The sequence below is a fragment of the Martes martes genome, assembly GCF_963455335.1.
Source record: "Martes martes genome assembly, chromosome: 1".
Classification (NCBI taxonomy): domain Eukaryota; kingdom Metazoa; phylum Chordata; class Mammalia; order Carnivora; family Mustelidae; genus Martes; species Martes martes.
The window spans coordinates 195956641-195980575 of record NC_137888.1 but is presented as its reverse complement, the minus strand read 5'-3'; the positions used below and the strand labels follow the sequence as shown (position 1 = coordinate 195980575).

Sequence of the window (23935 nt, the reverse complement as noted above, 5' to 3'; positions counted from 1 at the left end):
CAGGGGGGTGCTCCTGCCCTGCACCAGACCCGGTGAGAGTCTTGAACGAGTGATCCCTGTTCTCCCAGGTGCTGTGCATCGGGCCGACAGGCACAGGCAAGACCCTCACCATCTCCGACAAGCTCCTCAAGAACCTGCCGCTGGAGTATGTCAGCCACTTCCTCACCTTTTCAGCCCGCACATCGGCCAACCAAACCCAGGACCTCATCGACAGCAAGCTGGACAAGAGGCAGGCACCGCCTTCCTTGTTCTGCCGCTGTGTGTCCTCCCAGCCTGGTTCAACCAGCCGTTTTCCCAGCTCCTCACCCAGTTTTGCTCTAGGGTTTGCCAAAAACTTCCTAGAGGGCCCTGAGTGCTCTTATAGACTGGTCTGGAGCCTCATTCATCCAGAATTCCTGAGCCTGGCCGTGGGTGTTTGTCCTGGGCTGGGTACACCGGTGGGGCTTGATATCCACCTGCTGAGCCCAGACTCCAGGCAGCCAAGTGTGACGTCCCAGGATGTTCAGACTGGGACAAGGGGCTGCTCAAGAGGGCTAACGATTCAGAGAGAGCTGAAGGCAGTTGCCATCTTGCCAGCCCTGGATTCCCAGAGGACCTGGTGCCAATGTGTGCTGGGCTTACGCAGCCCCTCCCCACAGGCGAAAGGGTGTGTTTGGGCCGCCCCTGGGGCGCAACTTCATCTTCTTCATCGATGACCTGAATATGCCAGCCTTGGAGACCTATGGCGCCCAGCCACCCATCGAGCTGTTGCGCCAGTGGATGGACCACGGTGGCTGGTATGATCGCAAGGTTATTGGTGAGTGTCGGCCGGCCTGGGCCAACGGGCGGGCAGCGGGGAGGTGCGGGCTGGATGTGCTGGGCAGGGCAGGGTGCCTCCTCTGTTAGGCAGGGTAGGCACAGGGCCTACTGCTCACAATACTTTTAGAGGGTCCCCAGAAATGTTTTGATTTCTTTTAAAATCACCGGGAAAATGAACTTTTAAGGGTCAAAGAACACTGTTAATTTATAATGTTATTATATCTGTCTATATTCCAATACTGTTATAAATTATCATTTTTAACGTTTTTTCGAGAGGAGGAGGCCCTTGAAGGCCAAGTGCCTAGGGCCCACAAAAAGTCATTAATTTAGCCCTGGGCCCGGCTCCCTCCTGACTTCCTGCCTCCACTCCAGGATCCTTCAAGCAGCTGGTGGACATCAATTTTGTCTGTGCCATGGGCCCCCCGGGCGGAGGCAGGAATGCCATCACCCCACGGCTGACACGCCACTTCAACTACCTGTCCTTTGCTGAGATGGACGAGGTCAGCAAGAAGCGCATCTTCTCCACCATCCTGGGCAGTTGGATGGGTGAGCACCGGGTGGAAGTCGGGGTGGTCCCGGGCAAAGGCAGAAGCCCAGGCTGGGTAAGCTTCTCCTAGGACACCTGGGCAGCTGCTGGAAGGGGTGGAGTGGCTGAGGCAGTGACCTCAGCCCTGGCTTCACCCTTTACTCAGCTGTGTTACCTTTGGCAAATTCATGAACCTCTCTGAGCCTCAGTTTCTCCATCTGTATAATGGGTGGTGATATTAGTGCCTGCCCTCCCAAGTTGTGAAGGTTAAATAAGACACTGGATGTAGCATCTAGCATGAAGCCTGGCACATGGTGATTGCTGAATATATGATTTATACATGTGTACACTTGTGCCTTCACCTGCATAAGTACACATGTGTATGTTAGTATTTACCCAGAAAAGCTGGCAGAAGGATGTTACTTTTATAAATCAGGAAAAACCACCAAGATAGAATAGATAGCATGGCCCTGACCTTCCATTCCATCAGGACGCAGTATTCCCCCACTAGCCCACCTCCTATCTAAGGTATACTCTGACCTTGAACTCCCCTTGGCACTGTGCCAGGTGGTGGGTGATGAGAGTCAGGCCTCCATTCCTCTGGCCTGGCCTGCCCTGCCACCAGTGGTGATAGGCCCAGCGAGGTCTGGGGACCACCTTGCGCTGAGGTGGGGGGTGCTGGGGGGATGCTCTGGGAGCTGCTCAGCCTGGCCCGGCTGGCCAAGATGTGCAGCAGGGGACCCACCTAACTCTGAGCCTCACGCCTCTCCCTCAACCCTCTAGATGGACTCCTTGGGGAGAGAAGTTACCGGGAGCCCGTGCGTAAGTGCCGGCCTGGAGCAGGGCCTGGATGGGGTGGGCTGCTGGTTCCTGGGTGAGCCCTGGGCTCCAGGTGGGGGTGGCTGGGGCTGGGTCCCAGGGGCCACAGAGAACCATCGTCTGGTTCTCTGGAGCAAATGCCTTCATAGGCTCATTCAACCGTTCACATAGCAGTCAGCCCTTTAGTGCCTGGAATGTCCAGGCATTGTCCTGCCCACAGTAAAAGCAAGGTAAACATGAGCTGAATGAATGAATAAAGCAAGCCAACAAACTCCCGCCCTGTGCAGAGGAGCAGAGGCTCCCAGGAGGCTGGCCCTCTTGGAGTAGCAGGCATCTCTGGTGTGGCAGCCCCGTACAGGGCAGATCTGGCGGTCACTGAAGCAGGGTGACGGACTGCGTCAGATCTCCAGCCCCGCCGCATGTCCCACCCTTCCTGTTACCTCAGCTGAAGGAGGCCATTAGAAGACAGCACCCTCCCAAGGCTTCCATGTCCCCCACACCCCTGCACCCAGGCCACCGTTGGTCCTGTCATTTCTCCTGTTCCTGGGAATGGATGGTTCTTCTCCGGGGCTCAGCCAAAGAGCCCTTCTCGTAAACCCGAATCCCACCCCAGACTGTGTGCTGGAGAGCGTGGTTCCACCTCCCAGCACACAGCATAAGCACACGCGCGTGTGTGTGGTCCATCCTCACTAGGCCCTTCCATCAGCAAGCAGACGCATCCGGATGTCCCCCATGTTAACGACCAAACACAAAACAGTCGCTTTGGGCCCCCTACCCCCACCCCAGCCATCTCTCCAGTTCTCTGCTCGTGCAGACAGCACCGCTCAAGAGCATTGTCTCTTCAGCCGGCATCAGCCACCATTCCCACTTTCCCTCATGCCTCAGCAGTCCCTGGAGAATGCCCTTGTCCCCAGTGGTCTCAGGTGGCCTGACCAACCGTTAGCTCTCTCAGTCTCACGTTCCCGGGCTTCACCGTTGCTGGAGGGCAGACCCTCCTCTCAGGTCAGGTCCACTGCCCCATCCCCATGCCCTCACCACACACCCAGCCTCCCATCCTGCCCTTTAACCATCTCTGCCCGAGGGACCCATTCACACGTTCACTGGGATCACACTCTTCCTCTGCTCAACTGCAGGCAAGGGCCCACGTCCCAATGGTGACAGGCAGAGCCATCCCTGCCCCTCATCACCTCTCGACTCTCACCTGCCCCTCACTGGTCCTTAACACCCCAGGCCTCAGCATGCTTGCTCCGGTTCGGGGCCTGCCCTCCCTTCTCTAGCTGTTTGCTCGAGCGACCCTCCTCACACAGCTTCTTCCAGCACTATGCCAAATGCCCCCAACCCCAGCTCACCGGACACTACTCTTTTTTTTTTTTTTTTTTTAAAGATTTTACTTATTTATTTGACAGACAGAGATCACAAGTAGGCAGAGAGGCAGGCAGAGAGAGAAGCAGGCTCCCTGCTGAGCAGAGAGTCTGATGCAGGGCTCGATCCCAGGACCCTGAGGTCATGACCAGAACTGAAGGCAGAGGCTTTAACCCACTGAGCCACCCAGGCACCCTGGGATACTACTCTCTTGCAGCCGGCCCTTGCAAGGCCCACCACTCTCCGCCCTGCCACAGAGCCCCGCAGGGTGGCAGCTGGAGGGGGAGGAGCGTGTCTGTGGGGACCACTCTCTGCCCCAAGTTCCCACGGCCTCACAGGGCAAGGCATCAAGGGTCCCACCCCGCACTGACCGGGTATGCCCCAGCGCATGACAGCGTGTGCCGAAAACGAGGCCATGGGCAGGTGGGTGGGGAGCTCAGAGCAAGAGATTCCTTACCCCAGGCTGGGGGCACCACATCAGCAAGAGTTTGTGGTGGAGCCGGCATCCCAGAGGGGCTGAAGGCTGGGTGGAACCCAAGCCCACAGGCTGGGGACAGGGCACCCAGGGGAGAACACAGCCCTGGCAAAGGGGTTTAGCATCCATGGAGGCTGTATGGGGGGCACCCGCCTGTGGGACTCAGGCCCACCCTCCTGTTCCCACAGCTGGGGCCCCTGCCATCGCCCACTTCACAAGTCCCCTCGTGGAAGCCACCATCATGGTGTACTCTACCATCACCTCCCAGCTGCTGCCCACCCCGGCCAAGTCCCACTACACCTTCAACCTGAGGGACCTCTCCAAGGTCTTCCAGGGTATGCTCATGGCCGACCCAGCTAAAGTCGAGGTGAGGACCCGGCAGGCTCCCTTCCCAGTGTCCAGGGAGCAGAGCCCACAGTGCCCCCACTGTCCTCTCCAGCCCCTTGCTTAGCCTTGATCTGGCCAGGCCCTGAGTGGCACTGGGGGCAGGCTGGGCTCCAGGTCCCCTGCTTTCCTACAGCTGAGCCCCGTCTTGCAGCTCAGATCCATGCCTAGAATGGCAGCGGTGATGGGGATCCCACAGAAAGATCTAGGGCAGCACAAGGGAGAGAGAGAGGGTTCCTGGTGAGGCCCCATGTAGGAGATTTGGGAGGCAGAGTGAGGGGGATACACTCGGGGAACCAGACGCCCAGGTGGATGGAGCAGGACGGCAGCAGGGAGTGGGCTGTCAGGGTGCTGGTGGGGGGCTGAGGCTGTCAGCTGTGGAAGCCATAGCGTCCTGAAGATGATGGGAGCCATGGAGGGGTGTGGGCAACAGATTTGCCCTTGGAATGGGGGCTGGATGGGTCAGTATGTGTAGAGCCTAGGGCCAAGGATACTTGGTGAATGGGATAGGCGCCAGCCCTGGCCTTGCCAAACTATAGCCCAAAAGGTAAAGAGAAGGGTCTGGGGGCTTCCTGAGGGCCATCCACTCATCGTGGGGGTGAGGGAGGGGAGAGGCGGGATGGAGGCAGCAGCAAACACAGAGATAGGAGCAGAGCCAGAGGGCTTTGCTGAGTGGCTAGAGGTGGGGTGTCGGGAAGGTGTAAGGAGAAGCAGGCATCCCTCCCAGGCCTGGGGTTTGAGCTGCCGCGGGGGCCCTGAGAGGGGGGATGCTGATGACCAGCTAAGGCAGCGGGGTCCCAGCAGGCACTTGGCCAGTGGGGTGTGCAGCCGGCGGGGAGAGGAGGTGCGGGCAGTGCAGTGTGGGACGGGATCTCGGGGGACGGGCCATGCTGACTCACGTGGGCTGGCTGCAGGACAAGGTGCGACTGCTGCGGCTCTGGTACCATGAGAGCTGCCGCGTGTTCCGAGACCGCCTGGTGAGCGATGAGGACCGCAGCTGGTTCGACAAACTACTGGAGAGCCGCATGGAGCAGTGGGGGGTGACCTTCGCCGAGGTGTGTCCCTTCCAGCCCATCCTCTATGGGGACTTCATGTCGCCAGGCTCTGACGTCAAGTCCTACGAGCTCATCACCAGCGAGAAGAAGGTGAGGGGCCCCTTCGCTCTGCCCCCCAGGGCCCGGGCCCTCCGCAGCACCGAGAACAGGCCAGCGTGCTGTGACCAGAGGGTCAGGGCTCTGACGTCAAAGGCCAGCCCTTGCCTCCCTAGGTCCCATTTCCTCTCCTGTCAGAAGGGGCAGTGTGCCCTGCTTGGTCCGCCTCGGAGGACAAGCCTGGGCTTTGTCGGGGACAGGTTCTGTAAATGTGGGCATGCTCACCTGTTGGAGGAGCTCTCATCCCGTCCCCCAGAGGGGCAGCAGCGTCTGAGGGCACAGGTCTGAGTCGGGACCCCAGGGAGACATGGAAGAGACCTTGTCAGAGGCCTCAGAGCTGTGTGGCTGGAGTGGGCCTCCTGGTGTTTTCCCTGCACACGCATCCCCTCCTCATTCCCAGGAGCTCTCATGAGCTCTCATGTGCTTCAGCACAGCTGGTGAGGCCAAGAGGAAACAGGCAAGGCTCTGACCCCGCTCCTCAGGCCTCTATGTATCCCAAAGGTCTGGCCTCCTCTAGGTCTGACTTCTGAACAGGTCTGGCACCCTGTTCCCCGACACTCAGGTGTCGCTGCTACAGGCAGTGCGACAGGGTCCAGGATGGGCTGGATATAACCCTGTCCCTGTGTGGCATCCTAGGAAGTGGTCAGCACTTCAGGCCCAGGTCACTGTCAGTTGGGGTGGATGTTTGGCAGGATGGCTGGGACCGAGGGCAGGGAGGCCCAAAGTTGGGTGGGTCAGGCGCAAGGGGCCCAACCCTCCTGAGACCAGGCCCAACACCCCACCCTGCAGAGGAGCAGGGCTGCCTGTGGGAGGGGGTGTGTTCTCTTGGGGTCCTAGTGCCTGGGGACGGAGAGTCAACCCAGATCTCCCCATCCGCCCTGGCCCCAGATGATGCAGGTGATTGAGGAATACATGGAAGATTATAACCAGGTCAACACAGCCAAGCTGAGGCTGGTCCTCTTCATGGATGCCATGAGCCACATCTGCCGGATCAGCCGCACCCTGCGCCAGGCACTGGGCAACGCACTCCTGCTGGGTGTGGGTGGCAGCGGCCGCAGCTCCCTCACACGGCTGGCCTCGCACATGTGAGGGCTCCGGGAGTGCTGGGCAGTGGGTGGCCACAGCCAGGGGAGGTGGGGTCACCCCGGTTGAGGGCTTCTGAACGCACTGGGCAGGGGACCTAGGCTCCAGGGAGAGGCAGCAGCAGTGCCCTGTGGTGCTGCAGGGAAGGGAGGTGTGGCGGCAGACATCCAGGAGGGATTCCTGGATGTGGCGGCCACGGCCTTCTCTCGGTTTCAGAGCTGGGAGGTTGGAAGCGAAGGGTGTTCCAGGCCATGGAACAGCTTAGGCAGAGGTCTGGAGGCAAGAGAGCAGGTTCAGGGCCTGGAGCATCTGCAGATCTGCCCAGGATGGGAGCCAGAACTCCAGATGGCTGGGGTGGGGGATGGGCACCCACCACTCAGCACTTGGCCTCAAGCTCAGGCACGCCTCCAGCCAAACTCCTGTCTCCAGGGCCGAGTACGAATGCTTCCAGATTGAGCTGTCCAAGAACTATGGCATGACCGAGTGGCGTGAAGATGTCAAGAAGATCTTGCTCAAGGCTGGCCTGCAAAGTCTGCCCATCACTTTCCTATTCTCTGACACTCAGGTACCACTACCACAGGCAAGGGGCAGGGTCCAGGGTGGGCTGGATACAACCCCATCCCTGTGTGGCATCCTAGAAAGTGGCCCAGGTCACTCTTAGTTGGGGTGGATGTTTGGTGGGATGGCTGGGACTGGCAGTGGGGGGGCCCACAGTTGGATGGGTCAGGTGCATGGGACCAAACCCAGCCTGTCAGAGCTAGGGGGGCATAGGTCTGCCCTATACCCCAAGGGGAAAGAAGGCCCCTGGCACCATGGCTGACCACAAGTGGCACCATACTCACTGGCCAGTCCCACCTCAAGGACCACAGGACTCCTGCCTGAAGCACTGTGCCTATGGCACCCCTTTTGGGGGCTGCTCCCTCTAGAGCTCCCTAGGGAGGAGGCCTGTCCCTGGGTCTCCAAAAGAAAGTGAGATGATGGCTCTGGGGTCTCAAAGCAAAGAGAGCAGTGCCTAAAGCTGCCTGCTGGTCGGAACTGGCCCAAGGCAGAAGCCCTGGGGTATGTCCCACTGTGTGGAGGGTGCCCTCTGTTCCCAGCCCTTCCTCTACCCCCAGGGTCCCCTCATGCAGTCTGGAAAGGACCTATTTCTGCCTGTGGCCTGGTTTCCTCCTGTTAGGAAACTGAGGCATGGGGAGGCCTAGAAGGGGAAAGTAAGGTGTCCTGTCTCCCACCTAGGACCCAGGGCCCTTCCACAGCCCAGTGATGGTGTTCAGAGTCTCTGCTGTGGGGCAGATCTGAGTATGAGTCTTAAACCATGACTTGCAAGGTCACTTGTATGCCCCTGAGCTTCTCTGAGCCTCAGCGGTATGGTCTGTAAAATGGGGCTGCTGTGAAGGTCGTGGAGACCAACACCCAGGGGCCATCATCAAGGCTTAGCTTTTGTACTCTCATCTCTCCCCAGATCAAGAACGAATCTTTCCTTGAGGACATCAACAATGTCTTGAACTCGGGCGACATTCCCAACCTCTACAGCGCAGATGAACAGGACCAGATTGTCAACACCATGCGGCCCTACATCCAGGAGCAGGGCCTGCAGCCCACCAAGGCCAATCTTATGGCTGCCTACACTGGGCGTGTGCGCAGCAATATCCACGTGGTTCTGTGTATGAGGTATGGGCCCCCGTGGTGGCCACGTAGGGACGGCACTTGGGCCTACCACGAGGAGGGCCCTGGGCTCTGGAGGGTCCTGCAGTGGAAGTCAGTGCCTCATTTGGCCTCCTGGTCCCCCAGCCCCATTGGAGAGGTCTTCCGAGCTCGCTTGAGGCAGTTCCCCTCCCTTGTCAACTGCTGTACCATTGACTGGTTTAACGAGTGGCCAGCAGAGGCGCTGGAGTCTGTGGCCACCATGTTCCTGAATGAGATCCCAGACCTGGAAGCCACCACTGAAGTCATTAGAGGACTGGTAGGTATCTTGGTAAGGAGCAGGCCATCAGGGGGAGCTATTTAGGTTTGGGCTTACTGTCACTGGAGCCTGTGTGAGAGTCCCAGGCCCAACACTGATGGGCTTTGGAGCAGAACTTGACCTGTCCTAAGCCTGTTTCCTCATCTGTATCATGGGAGTGCCGCAAGGTTGTCATGGTGACATACAATCAAAGACCACAGATGGGAGGGCTAGATTTGTCTGGTCCAACCCGAGAAAGTGATGGTCACCTTCGAGCCAAGAACTAGAGTAAATCTGTTTCCCTCCTCAGCTATGTTGAGGCCTTGGGCCCTCTGTTCCCTCCCCAAGGTCCCGCCTTAGGACTCTCAGAGTGAGGCAGTTTAGGAGCTGTGATGAGGGCAACAGGCCAAGATCTGGGAGACACCTGGGTCCACGTTCAAAGGCAGCTCTGTCCTTGACAGTTGTGTGAACTTAAATGAGCCCCTTGACTTCTCTGGGTCGTGAGTTTTTCTTCCGCAGAATAGGTGATCTTGACCTGGCGGTTATGAGGCTCATAGGAGACAGCGCGCGTGAGAAGCATTGAGGTTCCTACATGTGGCCTCCTCCTTGGGACCAGGCTGCAGTGGCTTCAAGGGCACCGTGGCGCCATGTCTCTGCTGGGGCCTCTACAAGGCTGGCATCAGTGGTCTCCCACCCCACAGATTCAGGTTTGTGTCTACATCCACCAGTCGGTGGCCAAGAAGTGTGTCGAGTACCTGGCTGAGCTGGCCCGTCACAACTACGTGACCCCCAAGAGCTACCTGGAGCTGCTTCATATTTTCTCCATCCTCATTGGGCAGAAGAAACAGGAGCTGAAAATTGCCAAGAACCGCATGAAGAGTGGCCTTGACAAGGTGGGCCAGAGTGGGGCTTGGTGGGCAGTGGCTAAAGCAGCCCATGGTTCTGCCTTCTCCGTCTTACCCCAGCCCAGGCAGGCCCAGGCCGCCCTCTCAGTCGGCAGCCTGCAGTGTTTAAGTGGGTAGCTTCCTCCCTAACCAAATAAGCAAGGGCAAGACCAAAGCAGGTCACCCCAGAGATTTTCAGAGGACAGCTCGCTTCCTCTAGGGCTCTCTGGGCAACCAGCCACAGCCTCTCACTCATGAATGAGGGCCGGGCAGGACCTCTCCTGCAGGACCCTCTCCCCAGCCGCTTCCACACCGGGCTCTCTTTCTGGTACCCTGTCCCTCCTGACTTCCTCTCTGTGCCCTCCATCCGCCAGCTGCTGCGTACTTCGGAGGACGTGGCCAAGATGCAGGAGGAGCTGGAGATGATGCGCCCCCTGCTGGAAGAGGCTGCCAAGGACACCGTGCTCACCATGGAGCAGATCAAGGTGGGGGTGCTCCCTGGCCCTCTTCCCTGATGTCTGACCACGTCTGAGGAGGCTCGGGGTCCCCATGCAACCACGAGATCACTGGCTGCCTGACCTCTGCAGCTGCTTAGCTCAGTGCCTGTTTTCCTCAGTCAGTCGTCATTTGTTCACACAGTGAGAGTTTGCTGGGAATTCATTCTGTGCCAGGCCCTGCGCCGGGCAGTGGGTATGGTGAAGAACAGGACAGGCAACCCAAACCCTGATAATCACAACAGGGACTGACTGGCAGGCTGCCGTGGGCAGCTGTGCAGACTGGGCCCCAGCCGAGTTCGAGGGCCGGCTCAGCACAGCAGATACCTCCGATTTGCAAGTTCATTATGACAGCTTCCTCATAGAAGCAGTCCCCTCCTGCCCGGCAAAGCCAGCATATCGGAAACATTTCCAGCAGACGGAAAGAACATGACGTGGGGGGCGCCTTTCTCCGTCTTGCCTGGCGATGTCCTGTGGGCTTAGGGGTCCTTCCCTGGAGGGCAGTTGCGCTCAAGCATGTAAAGTCCTGGGCCCCATGCCAGACCCACCATGAGCACTTGGGAGTGGGCTTCTCACATTCCCAGAGCTCCAAGAGGGCCCTTGGGGAGGGGGGCATCCTTGCTTTCATTTCCCTTTACCCTGGGGAGACTGAGACATGGGGAGGAGAAAGGAGGGGGACACACCTGTCCCCAACACAGCACCAGCTGGGCCCTCCCTGCCTTTGGTCCCTAGGTGGACACAGCCATTGCTCAGGAGACTCGGAATTCAGTGCAAGCAGAGGAGATCAAGGCCAATGGGAAGGCCAGGAAGGCGCAAGCTATTGCTGACGATGCCCAGAAGGATCTGGATGAGGCATTGCCGGCCCTGGACGCGGCCCTGGCCAGCCTGCGCAACCTTAACAAGAATGACGTGACCGAGGTTGGCAACCAGCCGGCCCCTGAAGCTCCCCCTGGGCATCTGTCCTGCTGCCTCTGGTCCCCACGCCCTCTGTTTCCACATCCCCTGGGGGTCATGTGCTGAGAGGTGGGGGTAGAGCTAGGCCTCGAACCCAGCTGCCTGCCCCTACCTCCTTGCACCAGACAGGCACATAGGGAGGGCTTTGGGTCCTGAGCAACGAGCATCTAGGACCGCAAGTTCAGGCCTGGGTATATGGGGGAGCAGAAGGAACCACAAGCCGAGGCAGACCTCGGGGGATAGCCGGGGATGCCCTGTGTCTGTGGCAGTAGGAGTTGGCTTGGTGAGGTCCACCCTGTCTGACAGCTGTCCCTGCCCAGGGGTACCCAGGCCATAATGGCTCTCCCCTTCCCCACTCTCGGCCTGACCTGCAGGTCCGGGCCATGCAGCGACCACCCCCAGGTGTGAAGCTGGTCATCGAGGCTATGTGCATCATGAAGGGCATCAAGCCCAAGAAGGTGCCTGGAGAGAGGCCCGGCTCCAAGGTGGACGACTACTGGGAGCCCGGAAAGGGGCTGCTGCAGGACCCTGGCCGCTTTCTCGACAGCCTCTTTAAGTTTGACAAGGTGGGTGTGCCAGGCACAGGGCGAGCAGGCCTGTGAGTGAGGTGGAAGCAGAGTCCCCTCCCCCGGCCAGCATAGGGCTCTCTGTCCTGTCTCCCTTTGTCCGAACACATGCAGCCCGATTGCCAGAGAGCTGACTGGGACCACATCCTGGCCCCGGAGGAGTGCTCTAGCTGGTGGGAGTGACAGTCACCTCGGAGCTCTACAGCCTAGAGATCCCCTCTCGTGCGCTTTCCTCCCTGAGACCCCCATGGCCTTGGCCTAGACTTGCACTGTCTGTGCAACCATGGCCTTTCCCTTGGTCTCAGCTGAGCTTCAGCTTCTTCTGTCTGTCCCTGGGTTTCTCCGTCTGCTGTCTGGCTGGGGCTCTCGGTACCCATGGCCATGTTCTTTCTCAGGGGCTGCTTCATGGTTAGGTCAGCCTGGTGCCCAGCACCCTCTTAAGGGACCTTCTCAGCCCCAAAATTTGGTAGGGGACAACTGCCTGTGCATGTGTCCCCCCGCCACCACCATGAGTCAGTATGGGGCTGTAGACACCCCAGGCTGCACTGGGAGGATGGAGATAATGGCCCATAGGCAGCTGGACCCCCATAGACTACCCCGTTCTTCCTCCTCCACGTCCATCAGTCTAGAAACCAGAGGCCCCACACGCCCAATTCAGCCCAGATCAGCAGTGCTCACGGCCAGTACTCAGGATCCCTGGTCCCAGGCTCTGAGCTCTGGTAGTTCATGAATAATGCAGATTCCTGGGCTCATCCTGAACTACAGGGTTAGACTCTCACAGGATGGGATGGGAACTCTGGGGGTGTGATGAGCTCTCAGGGTGAGGGTTAATACCCTTGAATGTGATTCTGGTTGGGTATCAGAATCGCTGGTCTCCACGCCTGTCAGGAAGCAGCCCTTGTCGCTAAGTGCGTTCTTAACGGAGCCTGCCTATTAGCAGACCTTGAGACTGCGTGGTTTCTTGTGGAGGAAGACTCTGATCGTTCTCTGAAATCCTGGTTGCTTTATGGACTGTGTTTATCCCAGGAAGACAACTGTGCTGAAGCCTACACAGGGCATGGGTCTCCGAGAGCGAGCTGGGTGTTCTTTAGCAGGGCCCCACGGCCCCTTGCTCCCTGGAAAGCAGCCCCCTGATGCCCCCGGTCCTCCTCCCCAGGACAACATTGGGGAGGCGGTGATCAAAGCCATCCAGCCGTACATTGACAACGAGGAGTTCCAGCCAGCCGCGATTGCCAAGGTGTCCAAGGCCTGCACCTCCATCTGCCAGTGGGTGCGCGCCATGCACAAGTACCACTTCGTGGCCAAGGCAGTGGAGCCCAAGCGGGTGAGCCCTAGGGGCAGCCGGGGGTGGGGGTGGGAGGTGGGGGCTCCACCAGGGCCCCTCCGCAAGCTGGCCCGGGCCCTCTGGCTGCAGCAAGCCCTGCGGGAGGCCCAGGATGACCTGGAGGTGACGCAGAGGGTCCTGGAGGAGGCCAAGCAGCGCCTGCACGAGGTGGAGGACGGCATCGCCACGATGCAGACCAAGTACCGGGAGTGCATCGCCAAGAAGGAGGAGCTGGAGCTGAAGTGCGAGCAGTGCGAGCAGCGACTGGGCCGCGCCGACAAGGTGGGCCTCACGGTGGGGGCAGGGAGGGCCTGCGGGCTGCAAGGGTCTGGGGGGGTGGGGGCACCCTGCACCCCTTCCCCAGCCCCTGGCCCGGCCACCCTCAGCCCACCCCCCGGGGCCGCCTCTGCAGCTCATCAACGGGCTGTCGGATGAGAAGGTGCGCTGGCAGGAGACCGTGGAGAACCTGGAGCATATGCTTGGCAACATCTCTGGGGACGTGCTGGTGGCTGCTGGCTTTGTGGCCTACCTGGGCCCCTTCACGGTGAGGAGCCTTCCAGCCCTCCCTGTGACAGCCTTGCCTCTGCAAGGGGCAGCCTGCTGGGCAGCTCTTCCCTCATGCACTCACTCCGAGACGAGCGTGTCTCAGGTGCCCCATCTGAACCAGGTGCTGTTCCAGGCCTGGGGGGTAAGGCAGTGCAGAAAACCCACCTGGCAAGGCTGGCCTTCTAGAGGGAAGCCTGAGCCCGCACTTGCACGCTTGCTGGGGGCATCTCACTTGGTCCTCCCAGCCTCCTGGACAGGCGGGCCCATTGTCACTGCACCTGTTTCACGGAGGAGGGGCTGAGGTTTATGGAGGCCAAGGAAGTCACCCAAAGTGGGACCTGAGTGTACGTGTCTGACTCCACGTCTGGGCTCTACTTCTGGGTACAACTACTGAGCGCTGGGGGTTGGTGGCAGCAGTGGGGAGGGAGGAGGGCGTCCTGGATGTTGTGGTGGGGTGGCCTGAGTCTGGCGTCTCCCCAGGGCCAGTACCGCACGGTGCTCTATGACCAATGGGTCAAGCAGCTCACGAGACACAAGGTCCCGCACACATCTGAGCCCACGCTCATCGGGACGCTGGGAAACCCTGTGAAGATCCGCTCGTGGCAGGTGTCCACCCGAGGTGTGGGGTGGGGGGAGCTGGAGGGACTGGGCTGAGCCAGGAGCCTCCTGCTTCCCTCCCACCCTCTTTCCTCAGCCTGCTCAGAGGTGCCTCCCCTGAACCCGCCTGGGCCCAGCAAGAGGGTGGGGGTTGGAGAGGAGAAAGCTGAACACAGCGTGGCGCAGATCTAGCTAACTGGGGGCAGAGAATTCAAGGGGTACTTGCCAGAGTGGATGGGGAAGGAGAGCAGCATCTAGGGGAAGTTAAGATTCTTAAGTTTTCCCCCCAAAAGTCAGATTTAAGCTAGACCCTAAAGGACAGGTTAAGTTGGCCCAAGGAGAAAATCGAGAGGTTATTGGCAGAGGCCAGGGGAGAGTGAAGGCCAGGATACCAATAGCCTGTGGGCTCTAGAGAGGTGGTCTGACTGAGAGAGGACTCAGTAGGCAAGAGGGCAGAGAGGCCCAGAGAAGGAGGGTGTCGGGATCCAGCCGAGGAGCAGGAGAGAGTAGGAGGTCCTGTGGGGTGACACCTGTGCCCACTGTCGCCTGCCTCTTCCTCCAAGGGGGCGCCCTAAGGAGAGGGAAGAGATAGCCAAGCATGAAGCTGGGAGTAGCGGTGGGACAGCCCTGACCCAGTCTGATGTCACACAGATTGCTGGCCTCCCCAACGACACGCTGTCAGTGGAGAATGGGGTCATCACCCAGTTCTCCCAACGCTGGACTCACTTCATCGACCCTCAGGGCCAGGCCAACAAATGGATCAAGAACATGGTGAGCCCACCTGCCTCGTGCCCCATCCCACGCAGCCGGGCTTAGCCTCGGGCGGGCTGGCGGCTCCCACAGCCCCCACTTGCCCTCTCTGCCCACAGGAGAAGGACAATGGGCTGGATGTGTTCAAGCTGAGCGACCGAGACTTCCTGCGTAGCATGGAAAATGCCATCCGCTTTGGCAAGCCCTGCCTTCTAGAGAACGTAGGCGAGGAGCTGGACCCGGCCCTGGAGCCGGTGCTGCTCAAGCAGGTGGGCCTGCAATGGCAGGGGGGTGGGTGCAGCCTGTCTGTCTGGACTGGGGGTGGGTTGGGGGTGGGAGCAGGGCAGCCCCACTTGCTGCCTCCGTGGCGAAGCCCGGCCCACAGCGCTTGCCCCTCCCGCCTACCACAGACATATAAGCAGCAGGGGAACACAGTGCTGAAGCTGGGGGACACGGTGATCCCCTACCATGAGGACTTCCGGATGTATATCACCACCAAGCTGCCCAACCCACACTACACACCAGAGATCTCCACCAAACTCACCCTCATCAACTTCACCCTGTCGCCCAGGTAAGTCCCCAGGCCCCAGACCCAGGGCGTCAGCTCAGCCTGGCTGCCTCCCTCCCACTCCCAGGCCAAGACTCCGTGGGTCTTTCCCAGAGACTCTAGCAGCTTCTTCCCAGGCACCTCTTGGCACCTCTGGCACCTCCACCAGCTCCCCATACTTGCCACCATTTCTAGCTAAGAACCCCCACCCCCAAGACCAGGAGCCCTTGATCGCCGGTCAGGACCCCTCCGCCTCCCCAGCGCTAGCCTGTCTTGTCCAGGTACCCTCCCCCCACAGCTCAGCCCTTGCCAGCACCTTGTGCACTCACCTCCAGAGCAGCCTTGGAGCCCTGAGTCAGGCCCACCCAAGCCCTGTTTCCTGCCTTGCTGCTGTGAGCGAGGGCCGGGCTAATGGGTGCACCATGCTGGCCACCTGCCCAGAGCCCACAGGCTCACTCCATGCTCAGGCCTCCATGTCAGTGGCCACCGTGAACGTCCCCACAGACGAGGTGGTGAAAGGCCCATCCCCTACTGGTCACCCAGCCCCCTCCTACCGAGAGAGTTTTTCGACGACCCCAACAGTTCACATATCTCACCATTGGCCCCCTCCTGGGATTCCGGATTCCACTGGGGCTCTGTCACACTGAGAACTGGTCATCCTGCAGGCAGGCTCTGCATTAGCCCCACAGCCCAAGACAGAGGGGAGGCCTCCCAGGCCACCGTGGGCAGGGCTGCTGGGCTCTCGGAGCCCGGGGGGCACAGGTCATAGGTAAGCAGGCTCAAGGCTGGCCCTCTGGAGCCTACAGGTGTTACAGACACCGTGTCCCCTCCCCGGCAGTGGCCTGGAGGACCAGCTGCTGGGCCAGGTGGTGGCCGAGGAGCGGCCAGACCTGGAGGAAGCTAAGAACCAGCTGATTGTTAGTAACGCCAAGATGCGCCAGGAGCTGAAGGACATCGAAGACCAGATCCTATACAGGCTCAGCTCCTCCGAGGGCAACCCCGTGGACGACATGGAGCTCATCAAGGTGCTGGAAGCTTCCAAGATGAAAGCTGCTGAGATCCAGGTCAGCAGCGGCCTCTCCCAACCCGCGACTCCGGCCTCACCCTGCCCAGCCCCTACCACTGCAGGCCTGCCCCTGCCCCTGCCCCTGCCCACATCTGCCCACCGCCCTCCCTCCACCAACCCGGGCCTGACCACCACTCACCTGCGGTGCCTCCAGGCCAAAGTCAGGATCGCGGAGCAGACAGAGAAGGACATTGACCTCACGCGCATGGAGTACATCCCTGTGGCTGTCCGCACCCAGATCCTTTTCTTCTGTGTGTCTGACCTGGCCAACGTGGACCCCATGTACCAGTACTCTCTGGAGTGGTTTCTCAACATCTTCCTCTCGGGCATCGCCAACTCGGAGAGGGCAGGTATTCTCAGGTGCTGGGCTCCCACCCCGGCACAGACATGACACGGGGACACGTCTCCACGGGGCGCACGTAAACTCCTTCCCATGGTCACTTGCACATTCTCTCAGATCAGCCATAACAACACGCCCCCGTCCCCACCCACCTCAGGGCCCCTTTACTGGCAACTCCATAGGCCTCAAGGGGAGGCCTGGATGGCCCCTATGGCTGCGGGGCAGACTGGCTAGGTTGGGCCAAAGCCCGAGGATCTTGCACCCCTCACCTCTCCTCACGCACTGCCATCCCCTCCCTGCCCTGCAGACAACCTGAAAAAGCGTATTGCCAACATCAACCGCCACCTGACCTACAACCTGTACAGCAACGTCTGCCGCAGCCTCTTTGAGAAGCACAAGCTGATGTTTGCCTTCCTGCTGTGTGTCCGCATCATGATGAACGAGGGCAAGATCGACCAGGTACGTGAGCATCTGGCTGGGCTACTGACCCAGGACAGATGGCCCAAGGAGGCGCTCTGTGGCCGGGCTGGGAGAACAGGGTGAAAGGAAAGAGAGGGCCAGGCATGAGGGCCCAGTGAGAGCAAAGGGCTCAGGAAACAGTTCCTTGCTTACGACAGCCAGGAGACCCTGGGTTCCTTGTGGCCCATGCTGTCCTGTGAGCACAGCCTTCTCAGAGCCGAGTGTGGTGGGAAGCCGGGACTGCCCCAGCCTCCCAGCGCATGCTCTCAGGAGCCCCAGGTATTTGCCGTGTGTTGGGAATCCCTGCCGAGGGAGTGCGTGTCACAGCGCCACAGCTACTGTGGCTCAAGCCCTCGCTGTGGGCAGAACCCTTGGGAAGCAGATGAAATTCTCATTCTTCCTACTTTCCCAACTGAGGAGGCTGAGGCTCAGATAGGTCACATCCTTTGTCTAAGGACACACAGCCAGGGAAACGTGGAGCGGGTACTGTAACCCGACCTGTCTGACTGCTAGCCTCAGGGAAGACTCCATTTCTCTGGCTGAGGGGACTAGGGGAGGCACTGCTGGGTGGGGTCCCAGAGGCAGGTCGCAGGGCCTGCGCACTAGCCTCCCCACCGTCCCTGCCAGGCTGAGTGGCGCTACCTCCTGTCTGGAGGCTCCATCCAGGTCATGACTGAGAACCCAGCACCTGACTGGCTGTCAGACCGGGCCTGGCGAGATATCCTGGCACTCTCTAATCTGCCAGCCTTCTCCTCTTTTGCTGATGACTTCCCAAAGCACCTCTCAGAATTCCAATCCATCTTTGACAGCCTCGAGCCCCACAGGTGAGCTGCACCCCAGGGCCAAGCAAGGTGGGCACACGGAGGGAAGAGAACCCAGGGACAGACCTGCCCAGGAGGTTTCTCTGAGAAGCCACCTGGGGGTGCCCTGCAGCTGTGGCTACATCCCATCCATGCCCCCAGCCATGTACCCTCCAGGCACCGCACTTGACCCAGCCGGCAGAGTCCCTGGGGCCAGTGCCCTCCCACAGGTCAGCTCTTAGGGGGACACGGACACTGTCACAGGGAACGCTTGCCTGGCATCTGGAATGAGTACCTGGACCAGTTCCAGAAGCTGCTGGTTCTCCGCTGCTTGCGTGGGGACAAGGTCACCAATGCCATGCAGGATTTCGTGGCTACCAACCTGGAGCCCCGCTTCATTGAGCCCCAGGCAAGTGCCATCAGCTAGTGCCCTGGACGAGTCCCCACCTCTGGGCCCCAGGGGCCTAGCTGCACCTGGATAGACCATTTTGCAGCATTGGTCGAGCTGGGACTTCTAGCCGCACCTTCTGAAAGCTCAGGGAGATTCCATTCCAACCCCCCCCCACCCCCGGAAACCTCTCTGAGAGCTCTCTGGAAGCCCCAGGACCCCCTGCCTTGCCCTGGTCCCTGCTTAGCCCCAGGCGACCCAGCATCTCTCCTTGACTTGCAGACAGCCAACCTGTCAGTAGTGTTCAAAGACTCCAGCTCCACCACGCCCCTCATCTTTGTGCTGTCGCCTGGCACGGATCCTGCTGCTGACCTCTACAAGTTTGCCGAAGAGATGAAGTTCTCCAAGAAGCTCTCTGCCATCTCCCTGGGCCAGGGCCAGGTAAGGACCAGGTGGGCAGTGGTGGAGGTCTGGAGGCTGGGCGGGTTGGCCCCTCACCGCTCAGCCTTTCCGCCCACCCCTCCCCCACCCCCAGGGCCCTCGGGCAGAAGCCATGATGCGCAGTTCCATAGAGAGGGGCAAGTGGGTCTTCTTCCAGAACTGCCACCTGGCACCGAGCTGGATGCCAGCCCTGGAGCGCCTCATCGAGCACATCAACCCCGATAAGGTGCGCTGCCCCGGCTGCCATAGACCCGATGGCCTCCCTCACTGAGGGGACTGCCAACAGTCCCTCAGTCCCTTGACAGGGCTGATGAGGCTGAATGAGATTGTCCCCCAGAGCGCTCAGCCAAGCCTGGGCACACCGCACTCAGGAAGGGGTATATGAAACAAGCCTTCTCAGTGCATTCTCCCCTTGCATTACTGTTACCAGTGGTGACATGACTTGCCCACATCCGCCCAGCAGAGACTGCTGATGCTGGGACCTGCCAAAGCCCATATTCTTCTTTCTTTTCCCTTGGGTGGGGAGGCAGGGTGCAGAGGGAGAGAGAATCCCAAGGCTCCAGGCCCAGCACAGAGCCAATGCAGGGCTCGGTCTCACGACCCTGAGATCATGACCTGATAAAACCGATATTCTCAATCAGTGGTCTGCTAGCCTGGCCTGGCCCAGCCCACCCAGGGGAGGGTCAAGCTGTAGGCAGCCCAGGGCTCCTGGTGGGAGGAAACCTGGTGTGGGGCCGCCACTGGGCATGAGTCCCCATGTTCACGGGGTGCATGGCCGCCAGGTGCACCGGGACTTCCGCCTATGGCTCACCAGCTTGCCCAGCAACAAGTTTCCAGTGTCCATCCTGCAGAATGGCTCCAAGATGACCATTGAGCCTCCCCGTGGTGTTAAGGCCAACCTGCTCAAGTCTTATAGCAGCCTGAGCGATGACTTCCTCAACTCCTGCCACAAGGTGAAGTGCAGGGGTGCACGCTCACTCCCCCCACCAACTGCCTTGGCCCGGCCCCACCCCTCACTCCCCTGCCCTCCTGCCTCTCGCAGGTGATGGAGTTCAAGTCCCTGCTGCTGTCTCTGTGCCTGTTCCACGGGAACGCGCTGGAGCGCCGCAAGTTTGGGCCCCTGGGCTTCAACATCCCCTATGAGTTCACAGACGGGGACCTGCGCATCTGTATCAGCCAGCTTAAGATGTTCCTGGACGAGTACGACGACATCCCCTACAAGGTGGGCCAGGGACAGGCTGGGGCGGGCCGGTGGGCACTTGCGGGGGCCCTCACCCACCCACCCCGTAGGTCCTGAAGTACACGGCTGGGGAGATCAACTACGGGGGCCGCGTCACCGATGACTGGGACCGTCGCTGCGTCATGAACATCCTGGAAGACTACTACAGCCCCTCTGTGCTCTTCCATGATCACAGCTACAGCGCCTCGGGCATCTACCACCAGATCCAGCCCACCTATGACCTCAATGTGAGCATGCCCCCGACGGCCCAGGCAGCCTGCCAGGCCAGGCTGCGGGGGTGCTGCGAGCACCCGGGAGCTGGGTGAGGGGAGACGTGGTCCTGGCCCCTCAGTGGCTCTTTTTCATGGATTACTCCACCCCACAAACATAGCTACAGCGAGGGAGGCAGACCCAGGTCCTGCCTCCAGGAGCTGAGGCTCTGTGGGGAGAGGCCAGAGGGAGCTGAGTGTAATTATCCAGGGCAGCCCCTCCAAGGGTCCCAGAGGACATGGTGCTTCAGCTAAGATGCGTGCAGGGTCTGCAGGGCCGGGGTGGGTGTCGGAGCGTGGGTCCTCACTGGAAGGAGAGAAGCACCCATGACTGAAACAGTTGAATGAAGGAGCAGGATGACGGCAGGAAGAGGGCTGGGAGGGAGGTGAAGGCTACCCACACAGCCCCTCAGAAGCCATGCAACCCTAAGAAGAGGGAGATGCACGAGGGTGTCCAGAGTTGGAGGCAAGCGGGAGTTGTGCTCAGTTGGAGGACCACCCCCCCACAGGCTGGGGGTAGAGCATGGTTTCAGTTGTGGCCCTCCTACCCTCCAGGGCTACCTCTCCTACATCAGAGGCCTCCCTCTCAATGACATGCCTGAGATCTTTGGCCTGCACGACAATGCCAACATCACCTTTGCCCAAAATGAGACTTACGCCCTGCTCGGTGCCATCATCCAGCTGCAACCCAGATCATCCTCCATGGGAGGCCAGGGCCGGGAGGAGGTAGGTGGCAGCAGGGGACAGAGGCCCATGGGTTGGGCAAGGCCAGTCTCCCACCCACTATCCTGCCTGCTCCCCTATGGGAAGGAGCCCAGTGCCTGTGGAATCCAGCAAGAATTAAGGGGTGCTGGCCCTGACCCCCTGTGTGTGTCCCTTTGCCCCTACAGATAGTGGAGGATATGGCCCACAGTATTCTGCTCCAGACTCCTGAGCCCATCAACTTGCAGCTGGTAATGTCCAAGTACCCCGTGCTGTATGAGGAGTCAATGAACACGGTGCTAGTCCAGGAGGTCATTCGGTAATCCCCCTGCCATCCGCCCCCAGGCCTGAGTTAGTGCGGAGAGCCATTACCATAGAGAAATGGCAGCAGCGGCTCCTCCGGGCCAGGTGCAACGTCAAGTCTGTGCTTGGGCGCAGCCACATTTGATTGTCCCACTTCCATCAGACGAGGAAGCCAAGGCCCAAACGGTCAAGTGACCTAAGGTTACACGTGTGCTAAGGAGCAGAGCTCAGTACTCAGGCTGCCTGACTCAGCTCTGTGCTCTTAGCTCCACGTCGTGCCATTGTTTTTCTGTCTGTGGTCTACAGCTGGGGAGTACGGGTACTACTCCCCTCACCCCCAGACTGCTGCCTTCTTCCTTGCCGCTGGCCCCACAGGTACAACCGGCTGCTGCAGGTAATCACAGAGACGCTGCGAGACCTGCTCAAGGCACTCAAGGGGCTGGTGGTGATGTCCTCACAGCTGGAGCTGATGGCTACCAGCCTGTACAACAACGCTGTGCCCGAGCTCTGGAATGCTAAGGCCTACCCATCGCTCAAGCCACTGTCCTCGTGGGTCATGGACCTGATGCAGCGCCTGGACTTCCTGCAGGCCTGGATCCAAGGCGGCATCCCAGCTGTCTTCTGGATCAGTGGCTTCTTCTTCCCCCAGGCCTTCCTGACGGGCACGCTACAGAACTTTGCTCGCAAGTCTGTCATCTCCATTGACACCATCTCGTTTGATTTCCAGGTTTGCACACAGCCAAGGTCAGGCTAGGGTCAGGCTGGGGTATGGCCTAGGTCAGGCCTCCAGTATTTACAGGTCCAGACAGGAGGGGTGCTGAGGCCACAGCTGGCTGCCAGATGGGGGTCCTGAGTGTGGTTCAGGGGGCAGGGAGAGCCAAACCAGAGGAGGCTATGAGCCCCCAGGAAATCCCTAGGGGCAGGACACAGACTGCAGGCGGCCAACTAAAATGGTGGGTGAGTGGGGCATCTGGGTGGCTCAGTCAGTGAAGCATCTGCCTTTGGCTCAGGTCATGGTTCCAAGATCCTGGGATCAAGCCCTGTGTTGGACTCCCTGCTCAGCAGAGAGTCTGCTTCTCCCTCTCCCTCTGCCCCTCACCCTGTTTGAGCTCTCTCTATTGCTCTTTCTCAAATAAATAAATAAAAATCTTAAAAAGAAACAAATAAAACAAAATAAAATAAAATGGTGGGTAAGTAACGGGCAGGTGGGCAGAATTCAGGAGGGAGTTTGTGCCTCCTGACCCAAATCCTAACCCGGATCCCAGGTGTTTACATGTGCAGGGGCATGTTTGTGTGCCCACCATAGGTACTGCAGCAGTCCGTGTCGGAGCTCAAGAATAGACCCAGCGTGGGGTGCTACATCTATGGACTGTTCCTGGAAGGTGCCCGCTGGGACCCTGTGGCCTTCCAGCTGGCTGAGTCTCGGCCCAAGGAGCTATACACAGAGATGGCTGTTATCTGGCTTCTGCCGACACACAACCGCAAGATCCAGAACCGGGACTTCTACCTGTGCCCCATCTACAAGACACTGACCCGAGCAGGTACGGGCCCAGGGTGGGGAACCTGCACCACAGGTGGGGGCCCAGGTTAGCTGAACAGGATGGCTGGCAGAGGCCAGTCAGCCCTCCTGAGAGTGACCGGGCCAGGACAGAGCTAGACCACCAGCAGGCAGGGAGGGGAATGCCCAGAGCTTGGGCTCAGTCTATGCAAAATGGGCCCTGAGCTCTCCATCCTCTTGCCTCCCTCAGCAGACCCACCTGGGTCTTGGGAGCCCCCGTCTGCTAATGAAGGCTCAGAGGGGGTAACAGACTTGGATGGGAGTTGGGCCTGGGCTGGGTCCAACAGGGAGTGAGCAGTGGCCCCCAACTCTCCCATTCCTGTCCTGAGTCGTCAGTGAAATAACCCTGGGCAGGCCTGAGCCTTGGCCAGACCCATTCACCAGGCAGGTTTCCTCTCGGCTCAGGGCCCCTGCTTGCCCCCAGCTCAGTCTGCTGAGTCCATTGCCTTTATCCTGTCCCTACCCTGTCCTTGCTCTTGTGAAGACAACTTAACCCTCCCTTCTTGCCTGCTCCAGGAACACTATCGACCACAGGCCACTCCACCAACTACATCATTGCTGTGGAGCTCCCCTCCCATCAGCCCCAGCGACACTGGATAAAGCGTGGTGTGGCGCTCATCTGTGCCCTGGACTACTAGACTCAGGAAGAAGAGTTGGGGCCATTAAATACATCTTCTAAGCAGTCCAGCTGGGCTTCCGCTGCTCGTGTCAGTGCCTGTCCACAGGGTTCACTGCCAGGGCAGCGGTGCGGTGGCCTCAGGAGTGAATGTGCTTAGCAGCGGGGATGGGGCAGAGGGACAGCTTTGGCCTGCTGGACCTGTCCAAATGGAACAAGGGTAGAGCTGTGCCCTCCAAGGGGGCCCCTCCAGGGACAGCGTGCCGGGTGAGACCAGAGGCCGCCTTGCCTCCTCAGCCCAGAGCCCCCACCTCTGCTCAGGTGGCATGGCCATCAGAACTAGATGAAAGCCATGGCTCTGTCTTCCCAAAGTGTCCTCTTCAGGTTCTACAGCCCACCCAAAGCCCCTTCTCGGCTCAGGTTCTAAATCCTGGGTCTAGGGTCCTAAGAATATCTGCCCCAGAAGGACGGATGCCTGAGAATGTATACCTCTCACCCCTCTGGTCACAGGCCCTTTGGCCCAGGTTTGGTTAGGTCCTCCCTCTCACCACAACCTAACCTATAAATCTTAG

The 23935-nt window shown here is 59.8% G+C and overlaps 1 protein-coding gene across 1 annotated transcript in view; it reads left to right on the top strand.

Moving 5' to 3' along the window:
* Nucleotides 1-23385, top strand: part of DNAH1 (dynein axonemal heavy chain 1) — a gene marked incomplete at both ends in the record, with an annotated part of 71924 nt that extends 48539 nt beyond the window's left edge. Inside the window, 36 exons of the mRNA XM_080816185.1 lie at nucleotides 69-229; nucleotides 639-796; nucleotides 1171-1344; nucleotides 2108-2146; nucleotides 4169-4347; nucleotides 5279-5509; nucleotides 6404-6600; nucleotides 7028-7163; nucleotides 8061-8269; nucleotides 8390-8561; nucleotides 9242-9433; nucleotides 9799-9909; nucleotides 10651-10836; nucleotides 11247-11438; nucleotides 12595-12762; nucleotides 12853-13044; nucleotides 13175-13306; nucleotides 13789-13914; nucleotides 14557-14676; nucleotides 14775-14924; nucleotides 15066-15226; nucleotides 16041-16266; nucleotides 16423-16618; nucleotides 16916-17067; nucleotides 17695-17891; nucleotides 18132-18280; nucleotides 18542-18696; nucleotides 18791-18922; nucleotides 19479-19649; nucleotides 19739-19918; nucleotides 19987-20163; nucleotides 20740-20910; nucleotides 21075-21205; nucleotides 21565-21916; nucleotides 22496-22730; nucleotides 23264-23385. Coding sequence (XP_080672311.1) covers nucleotides 69-229; nucleotides 639-796; nucleotides 1171-1344; nucleotides 2108-2146; nucleotides 4169-4347; nucleotides 5279-5509; nucleotides 6404-6600; nucleotides 7028-7163; nucleotides 8061-8269; nucleotides 8390-8561; nucleotides 9242-9433; nucleotides 9799-9909; nucleotides 10651-10836; nucleotides 11247-11438; nucleotides 12595-12762; nucleotides 12853-13044; nucleotides 13175-13306; nucleotides 13789-13914; nucleotides 14557-14676; nucleotides 14775-14924; nucleotides 15066-15226; nucleotides 16041-16266; nucleotides 16423-16618; nucleotides 16916-17067; nucleotides 17695-17891; nucleotides 18132-18280; nucleotides 18542-18696; nucleotides 18791-18922; nucleotides 19479-19649; nucleotides 19739-19918; nucleotides 19987-20163; nucleotides 20740-20910; nucleotides 21075-21205; nucleotides 21565-21916; nucleotides 22496-22730; nucleotides 23264-23385 — 6132 coding nt within the window. The remainder of the gene's footprint in view (nucleotides 1-68; nucleotides 230-638; nucleotides 797-1170; nucleotides 1345-2107; nucleotides 2147-4168; nucleotides 4348-5278; nucleotides 5510-6403; nucleotides 6601-7027; nucleotides 7164-8060; nucleotides 8270-8389; nucleotides 8562-9241; nucleotides 9434-9798; nucleotides 9910-10650; nucleotides 10837-11246; nucleotides 11439-12594; nucleotides 12763-12852; nucleotides 13045-13174; nucleotides 13307-13788; nucleotides 13915-14556; nucleotides 14677-14774; nucleotides 14925-15065; nucleotides 15227-16040; nucleotides 16267-16422; nucleotides 16619-16915; nucleotides 17068-17694; nucleotides 17892-18131; nucleotides 18281-18541; nucleotides 18697-18790; nucleotides 18923-19478; nucleotides 19650-19738; nucleotides 19919-19986; nucleotides 20164-20739; nucleotides 20911-21074; nucleotides 21206-21564; nucleotides 21917-22495; nucleotides 22731-23263) is intronic.
* Nucleotides 23386-23935: the final 550 nt, after the last annotated feature.